This window comes from Cucurbita moschata, unplaced genomic scaffold, assembly GCF_002738365.1.
Source record: "Cucurbita moschata cultivar Rifu unplaced genomic scaffold, Cmos_1.0 Cmo_Scf00050, whole genome shotgun sequence".
Classification (NCBI taxonomy): domain Eukaryota; kingdom Viridiplantae; phylum Streptophyta; class Magnoliopsida; order Cucurbitales; family Cucurbitaceae; genus Cucurbita; species Cucurbita moschata.
Window position 1 is genome coordinate 491,766 of NW_019268566.1, and position 10,643 is coordinate 502,408.

At 35.0% G+C, this 10,643-nt stretch overlaps 2 protein-coding genes across 2 annotated transcripts in view; one reads left to right on the forward strand and one right to left on the reverse strand.

Moving 5' to 3' along the window:
• The first annotated feature begins 1,186 nt into the window (after positions 1–1,186).
• On the forward strand, positions 1,187–2,180 carry LOC111435605 (protein ODORANT1-like). Its single transcript, XM_023073016.1, has 2 exons — positions 1,187–1,461; positions 1,530–2,180. Exons 1-2 carry the CDS (start codon positions 1,199–1,201, stop codon positions 1,975–1,977), a joined length of 711 nt encoding a protein of 236 aa, XP_022928784.1. The 5' UTR covers positions 1,187–1,198; the 3' UTR covers positions 1,978–2,180.
• A 2,653-nt stretch (positions 2,181–4,833) lies between these two features.
• The window catches only part of LOC111435602 (probable serine/threonine protein kinase IRE), a 10,151-nt gene continuing 4,341 nt past the window's right edge, over positions 4,834–10,643 (reverse strand). Inside the window, exons 7-17 of the mRNA XM_023073013.1 lie at positions 10,175–10,267; positions 9,950–10,090; positions 9,739–9,831; positions 8,003–8,204; positions 7,817–7,902; positions 7,120–7,208; positions 6,628–6,679; positions 6,469–6,525; positions 6,214–6,378; positions 5,725–5,808; positions 4,834–5,224 (exon numbers count right to left, since the gene is read on the reverse strand). Coding sequence (XP_022928781.1) covers positions 5,135–5,224; positions 5,725–5,808; positions 6,214–6,378; positions 6,469–6,525; positions 6,628–6,679; positions 7,120–7,208; positions 7,817–7,902; positions 8,003–8,204; positions 9,739–9,831; positions 9,950–10,090; positions 10,175–10,267 — 1,152 coding nt within the window. The 3' untranslated portion in view covers positions 4,834–5,134. The remainder of the gene's footprint in view (positions 5,225–5,724; positions 5,809–6,213; positions 6,379–6,468; positions 6,526–6,627; positions 6,680–7,119; positions 7,209–7,816; positions 7,903–8,002; positions 8,205–9,738; positions 9,832–9,949; positions 10,091–10,174; positions 10,268–10,643) is intronic.

The following is a 10,643-nucleotide window of genomic DNA, read 5'->3' on the forward strand; positions in this document are numbered from 1 at the left end:
TTTTTTTTTTTTTTTTTTTTTTTTCTTTTAAATTATATATTCATCACAATAATTAATAAAGTGGAATAAATGCAGAACAAAACTAGAAATATTCATCACATTCGTGTAAGACTCACTCCAAACAGAGTAGTATAGGAGGGGGAGAGTTTTCTACTTGTTGACTAAATAGGGACAATTATCCGCCCCAATTGTTTATTTATTTATTTACTCTTCTATTGTTATAAATTATTGAAAATTATTTTGAAATTTGAATTTTTAAAAATTATATTAGTTATTTACAAAAATCTATATTAAAATATTAAAAATTGATTTTCTTTTTATATTTATATAGAAATTAGGTTAGTTCGAGCGTCACAATTTTATATATATATATATATATATATATATTTCTTATGAAATATTATTATTTTTATTAGGATATTTTATATGAATTTTTTTAAATAGTTATATTGAGAATTATGTAGAGACTATGGTTGGTCGAGGTGATGATAGAGAATTGGGGCGAGGTCGAGGTATATTCCCCGTCCCTGATCCTATTTAATCAAAAAAAAAAAAAAAACTTCTCCCTATTTCCTTCCTCATTCTCCATTTATATAGGTATTCCCGGATCCCAACCTTATGGATTAAATGGACATTTCTCTATAATTATTGGGGTTTGAGAATAAATTAAAAAACAAAAAAAATGAGAAATTTCCAAAAACAGGATTCCCAAGATTAAAAATAGGGGCAATAATGGAAATGAGAAGAGTTTACTCGTACCTGTAACAGCCCAAACCCACCGCTAGTAGATAGTGTCCGCTTTGCCTGTTACATATCATCGTCAACCTCGCGATTTCAAAACGCGTCTACTCGAGAGAAGTTTCCACGCCATTTAAAGAAATGTCTAGTTCCCTCGGTAATTCAAAAGTTGTTTTCATGTAGCAACAAAAAAAAAGAGAAAATAAAGTTACCATTAACCCTTCATTTTCTCAACTAAATAATTCTTACTTTTTGTTCTAAGAAGGAAGGAAGGAAGGGAGGGAGGTTGAGTTTTTTAGGGGTTTTTGTTCTCTCTCTTTCCCACATGTATAGCACATGCACAAAGACAAGGGGTATATGAGAAAGACAGAGGCGAGTTAGAGGTATAAAATGGTGGGTGAAGTGAGGCCTTTTGGGATCACAATTTGAGCTTAAAGCTGTACCTTTGGTATTTGTAGTGATGGGAAGGCAGCCTTGCTGTGACAAACTTGGTGTCAAGAAGGGCCCATGGACTGCTGAAGAAGACAACAAGCTCTTCACCTTCATTCTCTCCTATGGCCCTTGCTGCTGGAGGGCTGTCCCCAAGCTTGCTGGCCTCCGTCGCTGCGGCAAGAGCTGTCGTCTCCGATGGACCAACTACCTCCGACCCGACTTGAAGCGCGGTCTCCTCGATGAAGCTGAAGAACAATTAGTCATCGACCTGCATGCTCGCCTTGGCAACAGGTAGCTCAACAACAACTCACACCATGAGTATCATTTTTTGCTTAATCATGAATAATTTTCTGTATCAGATGGTCAAAGATTGCGGCGGGATTACCGGGAAGAACAGACAACGAGATCAAGAATCATTGGAACACCCACATCAAGAAGAAGCTCATCAAGATGGGGATAGATCCTGTTACACACCAGCCTTTGCAGAAGCCACAGACAGAGAGCAGCAGCCAAGGAAGCTCCACTGATTCCTCCTCAGCCGCCATATCTCCATTATCAGAACCTAATTTCCCTGCAAAAGATCAGCCATTAACAAGCCAAATTTGGATGGAGGCTCTTCAAGATGATTCATGGTCCAATTTCTCAACATGGGGCAGTGAATCCTACACTGATTTTGGACCACATTCCTCAGAGGATAGCTTGAATCAGTTGCTGGATTACTACAAGGACCTTGGAGACAAGGATTGTGAGTTGGGTTCTTCTGGGAATTTTAACAAACAGTTGGCGGGCATGGGAGAAAAAGACTGAAAAACATTCCAGCGATTCAGTTCATCCTCATCCTACTCTAATTTCTAGCTTCTATTTTGGAATTGAACATGAAATCAAACTCTACAGAAAGATGCGAAACTTTACAAGAACATTGTTGCTAAGAAAATGTTTGCGCAGAAAGATATGAGATTCAGAAATGTAAATGCGATCAAAAGATCCTTCAATGAAATAAACAACGCAAAGAAATGGAAATTGAGTACCAAATTTTGTGGTTAGTAATACCATTTCCCCTCCGCATATCCCATCGACAAGAAGATGAACAGCCATGGCTACAACTACGACATGGTTTAGGCTCCCATTGGAAGCAACGACCGAGGATAAATATACCAAATTACCCCAATCCTTAATGTTCTAAACCCTAAACCCTTTCATATTTTAAGTCCCACTTTTAATCAGATATCCATATTGATCGGTGAGAGTAGTCTTCACTCTTAGAAGCAATAGAAGACAAATGGGTAACACGGTCATGTCGTAGAGGTGTAGAGGAATGTCGGGATCATCAAGTACTGAATTTTTATTCAAATCATGGACATAGGCTCGAAATCCAAAAAATGTAAGACCCTCTTAGCCAAGATGTGTAAAAGTCAATAATAGCCTTGGTAATTACATCAACCTAAGGGCAAAATAGGTAATAAGACATGAAGATGTTGGTTGACTTTGTAAGGGTAAATTGTTGTTGTGTGCATGGTAGGAAGATTGGACACACCAAAGATAGTTGTTGGGAAACATTAACTCAATGTTTTGGCCTATTTTAAAACACATAACCTAGCTTGTCTCCAAGATCGAGAAGAGGTTCGAGTCTTTGTAGAGTGATTTGCGAGTCCTTTTTTTCAGAGAGAACAGTGACAGTAAACATTTGTATTTTTTTCCTAAATTTTTTTTAAAACCTGCACCGGTAGTCGAGAATTGAGTGTAGTCCTAAAAAACTGAACAAATTGTTGAATGAATACTCTCGCTTACGAGGGTTATTTAGTAATTACTAGTTTGGCATGTGTTATGATTTGTATATAAAAAGTAAATGAGTGTAAAAAAAAAAAAATTAATCTTGATAGGAATTGGTTAAGTTTTGAATGTTTTGTGCATAAGTTTGGAGAAATAACTTAAATGCCACCCATATAAAGCCATATTTTAAGGTATAAGACAAATTTCAACCGAAAGCGGAATATCGGGGAAAATGCTAGTCATGTGACTTCATTCTTAAGGCCGAATGTATACACTGCATGTATGTGTGTAATGCCTTATGTTCAGAATTCGGATTCAGAGTCTCCGCATTTCGTTGCATTCTGTGCAATATGCCTATATTAGCTACTTATTTTGAACGGGATCCAAAAGTGAATGACTAATCTTACCGACCAACACAAATTCTTAGAACGAGAAAAAAAAATGCTAAAAGAACTCAGTGCTAGTTTGCAGAGATAGTCCTCCTTGAATTATACGATGATTTTTGTTCCTAAACATTTTAATACTCATTTGCAAAATTTAAATTTAATTTAATGCAAATTGATGACTATATTTTATAAATGTTAGTGAATGAAGTGTCATAAGAATATTTCGATAAAATAAAAATTAAATGACTAAAATGGACCAAAGTTGAAAGTATAAAGATAAAAATGAATATTTTAAAATTATACGGATAAAATTGAACTCAAATCGAAAGTAGTATGAACGGTCTTAAAAAGGTTACAGAAGCCGACACAATTGTGAGATTGGACGATTTGTCTATCATACCATTTATGGATTTACGTTAGCGAGTGGATGCAGGCATGTCTAGCGGTTATGGTGAAGATAAGATAGACATGTTTTTAAGGAGTCGTTTGGTATTTCCCGTTTTTAAGAAACGTAAGCGTTCCTATTTTTTGTTTTTTTGTTCTACTTTTTCCAAAAACATAAATAAAAGTATTACTTAAAGTTTTTTAATATTTAATTTTAAAATTTTAATTTCATATAAATGTTACCATTTTAATTTAAAATTTCAGAAAACAAGAGACAGGTGATTGCCAAAATGTTTTTTTTTTCTTCCTTAAAAAAAGGTGAAAGAATAAAAAACAAGAAACAATGGTTAAATACCTTCCATGTTAGAATAGCCTCAATTGCTTTGTTACCCATTCCGTAAGTAACGGTAGCAGATTTTTAGTACATCATATTCATACATTTACGGTTCATGTAATGATATTTTACTCTTGAAAGATGTTTTCCGTACATCGCATTTGATACCAAATAAAGCAAATATTGGTTTTCTTTCTCCACATATGAACCGGAGGGCAGTAGGGTAGGGTATATGTGAGATCCCATATTGGTTGATGAAGGAAACAAACCATTCCTTATGAGGGCGTGGAAAACTCTCCCTAGTAAACGCGTTTTAAAACCTTGAAGCTAACCGTGATACGTAATGGGCCAAAGCGAACAATATCTGTTAGCGATGAGTTTGGGCTATTACAAATGATATTAGAGCTAGACATCGGGCGGTGTACTAGCGAGAACGCTGGGCCCCTAAAGGGGTGGATTGTGAGATCCCACATCGATTGGAGAGGGAACAAAACATTCCTTACAAGGGCGTGGAAACTTTTTCCTAGCAAACACATTTCAAAACTGTGAAACTAATAGCAATATGTAACCGGCTAAAGCAGACAAAGAGGAATTCTTGTTCTTGGTATCACCCAGCATGTGATAAAATATGCAATGAATGATAAACTGTAGAACTTCTCATGCATTACCTATACACTTATCCACAATTCCAGAAACTGATTATCAACAGTCCATTGAACAATATCCTTCGAACAAACAGCATATTGAGAAAATGCAGCATTTTCAAAGTCTTAAAAGGGTTCAGAAAACTCTGTACAGAGTTGAATTTCAGTACTTTACAGAACATATTCAGAGATCCACATGAGTCATCAAAATACATCTCCCTAATTTACACTAGAACATATATTTACACAATTCTGAGAATGAACTATTACTATGCTTTTAATGTACATATTACCTGACAGTAATAATACAAGAGGGTTAAATACTTCACTAGAGCTGCGCTAAGCAATAAAACAAAACAAGCTTAAAAGTGATGCCAAGTTTTCATTCTTACCAGTTGTTTCGAAGCAAAGGATGATGAAGCAGCCAAACTTGGTGTGAATTAGCTTCAAGGAATGGATGGCTTGGATACATCTGGTGAGTTTTGACTGCTCTTCACAACCAAGTCATAATTGATGGAAGCCAATTGTGATAAATTCTGCAGAAGAATGAAGTTTCTGCATCATATTTTGATCTCATTTTTGTTAGGAATCACGACTCTCTACAATGGTATGATATTGTCCACTTTGAGCATAAGCTCTCATGAAGGCTTCCCCAAAAGGCCTCATTTTCAATGGAGATAGTATCCCTCACTTATATAAATCCATGATCTTCCACTAAATTAACCAAGGTGGGACTCACTCCCAATAATCCTCAACAACTTTCAACCCAACACCCAGCAGAATGGATGTCATAACAATATAATAATAGAAAATAAAATTTGTATAGAACTTATAATTTCTGAGAAATCATTTGGATTCATTTAATTATTATTCTCTGCTGTTTATGTACCTTAAAAAGAAGTCCATTTCCAATATTAGTGAGAATGTTGGATTCTTTATAAACCACAATTATTCTCTTCACCTCTTTGAATGAAATATACCATGCAAATATCTTCGATGGAAAAAGAAAAAAAGGTCTAGGCCTAGCACGCCTTACCTTGAAAGAGAAATTGCTGAACGAATACTTCACAGAAAGGGCTGATGATGAACCGAAGTCAGCCAAACTGCCACATTCGTCTCCCTGTATCAATGACATCAAAACAATCAAACTGGAGGATATAACAATCTCAAAGACATAATGGATTTATATTGATTTCAACAATCAAACTGGGGGAGAGGAGTATGATTAAGAGATTCATACCACCATGTATGGTGTGCATCTTTTGATTCTTAAATGTTGTTCCAGGGGTTTCAATATGAGTAAGTATCATTAGTTAAATATGACAACCGTGATCCTTGGTTGCCACCTAACAAAGATGTGGATTTCTTTCATAGATCGGGAGATCTTCTTGGTGATAGATAGCCTAAACCTTACCATTAGTAATATGCTTTTTTGACATTGTGGCAATTCTTATTGAGGATTCTTCCAATTAATAAGTACCAGATATAGGGTAAGCATATGTCCAAGACAGGCAAACTAGCTTACATCTTCATCTTGTTGGTTACTAAGTGAACTACTGCTGCAAGTATCTGTCAAATCATGATCATCAAAGTCACTTCCACAGTTAAAATCCTCATCTTCTGGATTCCATACATAACGGCTCATGAAATAACTTGTATCCTGTGGCTCTGCTGATGGTATAAACATGGCCTGTAAAAAAAAGATACAAACATCCTTTAAGGTTCATAAATTTGTAAAGAATTAGGTGAACCAATTCTTTCGTGCAACAATGATGAATACCTTCTGCCTTGCAAGTGTATCCCAGTTAATATCTTTAAAGAAAAGATGCTGCTTCACCTGACAGAAGAAAACAGTTCCAATATATCGTTTCGTTTAATAAATCATAATTACCTAGCAAAACACAAAACTACTGTTTTTTGCAAGGAATTATACAATTACCTCTCCGGCTCCAGTAGCTCCCAGTCTTTGAACAGAATTTTCAGTCAGCAATCTGAAACATAGTGCATTGGCGTTCATGGATAACATAATACTTATAAAACAATTCTTTCGCAGTTTTAGTTGGAAAGAAACCAAAGAATTTTCTATATCATTTTCAATTCATCAAGATCAAAACTTCTCATTAGTATTCCTTATCTAAATTTTTCTATGAGTATTCTCGTAATAGTATTTTTAATGATTGGGAGGCTTTTTGTTAAGGTCTATCTGTAGCTTTCCCTCTTTCTTTTTTCATTTTATCTTGATTAGTCTACACTTAGTAGACTTTGAATTCATGTACTCTCTATTAGCTTTTCATACATTAATGAAACTGTTTGGTTTCTGGTTAAAAAAAAATAGAAGATAAAATCAAACAACCATTTGAGGCAGCAAATAAACTGAAAACGGTAAATTTTGATATGATGTTATTACAGAAAAGGTTTCAATGAATCTTACTTGTCAATCAAATCATGGGCTTCATGACTCATCTCGTCTGGTATCTTGGGCCATGGTATGTCTCTATTAATGATATTATCAAAAATTTGCTGCAATGGAATAATAACTCCTTTGGTCAATCACAATGTTGGGCAGTTAACAAATGTAATACCAACGAAACAAGAGCTACAAAGCCCTGCATTAAATTTTAAATCCCAATCACACCAAACAGATACGCGTAATATTGTGTGTTATTTCTACTTATTATTTAGATACGAAAAAATTGAATCTCTTTTTAAGAACTGTCATGCAATCATCATATCAAATAGACCTTCTTCCGGAAAAAAGAAAATCCATAATGAAGTCCAGAAGGAACTTTGTCAGCACAAACACGATAACAATAGATTTATACAAGAATATAAGGGAAAAGATGTTAATTGCTCGACTGTTTAAGATCAGCACCTTCACAATGAGCTTGTAAAGCCGTTGGATGCGACCATTGGTATGTTTAACCAAGCTGGTCCATGATGGTAAGATTTAGGCGTTGGAGTTAGGTGGTTAGTTAGGCTTCATTTAGCTGCTTTATTATATAAATATTCATGGTTTAGGTTGTATGCATTCATTCCTAATTAAATTTAGCTTAGAAGAGAAATTACGCATTCAAAGAAATGAACAGCCTTATACACTGCATGTTAAGAATTCTAGTTGCAGATTCAACCTGTGGACTTTCTGCATTGAACGGCGGTAATCCTACAAGCATCTCGAAAAGGATTACGCCAACAGACCACCAATCAGCAGTTACACCTGCAAGAAACAATTAGACAAAAATAATATGATAAGGAATCATTGAGAATAATTCACAAAAGTTCTTGCACGCAGGATACTACGCCTATTGGTTACAAACCATGTCCCATGCCTAGAAGTATCTCAGGCGCCAAATAGTCTGGAGTACCAACTACTGAATGCTTTTGTCTGTGTTCTCTTTTTGACAAAGATTGAGATGTTGGACCATTGTCTCCAAGTGAAGCAGTTCCATTGATTGATGGACCTGTGAAATCATCTGTACTATTGATAAGACCAATCTTGGAGAGCCCAAAATCTGTTAACTGTAACAAAAAGAAGAAGAGGTTTCTAAGAAATGACAAGCAAAAACAAGTTCAACGTTTCTCAAGAAGTTTGAAACGAACTAAAAGAACATTATAAAAATGAGTGTACATGGATTCCACTTCCTATTAAAGAATCCAACAGTTTCTTCCTATAGCAGTCGTGTTCTTACTGCACTAGCCGTATAGTAGTAATATCCCTTTTTTTTAGTTATTTTCATTTTTCATCTATAGGAGGTTTCTGATTGTGATGTCCCACATTGGTTGGGGAGGAGAACAAATCACCATTTATAAGGGTGTAGAAACCTTCCCCTAGCAGACGCGTTTTAAAGCCTTGAGGAGAAGCTCGAAAGGAAAAGCCTAAAGAGGACAATATCTTCTAGCGGTGGATCTGGGTCGTTACACTGATCTTTCTCATTCCTTCATAATCTACAACACCAATAGTAACTCTACCAAAAAGTTATATCATGTTGCAAGTCTAAATTAAAACATGATATAACCCCACATTCATATAAACAACCACTGCCTTATTCTTAAAAGATTCCCGGAAAATTAATTGAAGAATACATCAGAAGCTTTTGCAGCAGCCACAAGCTAGATTGCAACTGAAAAACAGAGTTGAAGGATTGCAATTCTCCAGGACAGATCTAGTAGAATCTTCTAAGCAAGGTATCTATTACTATCCTAAGGACCAAATGCCCGAGCGAAATGACGTTTGTAGCCTCATCTTTGAAATGGCTTTACTGAGAGAGCTATTGGGAGGTTTTTCCTTATTCAAATGGAAGGTATATAGGTTCTAGAGGAAACTGATAAGAACAAATGGATGAAATGAAGCAAACGAGATAAATATTACTAATAACTGACCATCAATTAATCACCAAGCACAAACAGCCTATTAAAGATATAAAAACTCTCCCCAATTAACTAACAAAGCATTCCTACCAATTTTACACCTGCTTAATATATAGTCCCTATTGAAGGCCGATCAGAGACCTACCAAGAAAAATTTAGAATAAATCAGCCACTTCGATCTTCTCCAAGTTGGACAGTTTCCTTCAAGGTTCCAGCCCATGTTATTAGAATCCTTACAATCTGCATAAAAGCTCCTAAGAAAGTGCCAGAAGGATCAGTCTAGGGAATTTTCTAGAATTTTTGTAAGACCTGATAGAAACCTATCCAACCTTTTCCATTACGCACCTGCCTAAAATCCCCAAATAACTTCTCAATAGAATACGTGAGAAAGCTTTTCCTTCCAATGACAAAGAGTACCTCCTAAAATTTGAACAACCTCGTATTTAAAATTTTGTAGAGGATAGTTTTAAGCTATGACATAAACAAAATTATTGCCTAAGATTCAACTTCGTAACATAAGAATTTAACTGCTGCTAGTTCTTGACACTCTTGCCATAAAAACTAACAGCAGGGACATAATGAATGTACTTTAACAACTTTGTTTCACGACGAATATTTCCACAAATCTATGGGATTGCCAAAAATTACAAAATATTAAGAAATAAAGGAAAACTGAAGCCCACACCTTAATGTGACCATCTTGACCAATCAATAAGTTATCTGGCTTTAAGTCTCTGTGAATCACATTTAAGGAGTGCAAATATTCCAAAGCAAGAACCTGAAAAGTATCAAGACATGCATTAACGAATCGGTTTTTCGATGATGATAATAATCATAGTAATAGTAGTAGTATAGAAAAAGGAAATGGAAAAGAAAAGGCAATATCATTTTCTTACAATTTCAGCGATATAAATTCGAGCCATATCTTCATCTAAGCACCCTAGGTTTCTCAGTAAGGAATAAATATCGCCACCATTTAGGTATTCCATGACCAGATACAAATTTTCCCTACATGTGAAAGAGTAGAAAAAGCGGACCTGTTCATAACCACATTTACAAAAATGAGAAATTAACACATACAATGCTTCCTTAGAGGGAAATAAATTATTGAACCAACTAACCACAAAAGGGTTGCGAACTGAGATAAGGATATTACGTTCAGCCAAAATACTTTCAACTGCATTCTTGCGAATCATATCAGCCTTCTTTAAAACCTGAAGTATCATACAAACGGATTATTTACTTTAAAGTACAACAAAGATTATCTCCTCCATTCAAACTTAGAACACTCAGACAGCACAATAAGAATTTAATATAATTTTAAGTTTAATAATGCAAATTATTCCCCCATTGACTTTGGACTGCATATTTACTTGGTTCAGTATCATTTTAACATGTGCAAAGAGATAAAAGAAAACAAAAGAAAAATAATTATATATATGCTATCATATCAGACATATAATCTAACATCACTATAAATGTCTTAGAAGCTGAAAAGGGTGACAACATAGATAGATTTCATTAGTGACTAGTATAGAACCCACTCTTAAAAAACTAAGAGTTTTTTTTTTTTTTTTTTTTTTTTTTATT

Coding starts and splice junctions, on each gene's coding strand:
- LOC111435605 (XM_023073016.1), top strand. CDS start 1,199: ATGGGAAGGCAGCCTTGCTGTGACAAACTTGGTGTCAAGAAGGGCCCA. Junction 1,462..1,529: donor CATGCTCGCCTTGGCAACAG/GTAGCTCAACAA, acceptor TTTCTGTATCAG/ATGGTCAAAGATTGCGGCGG.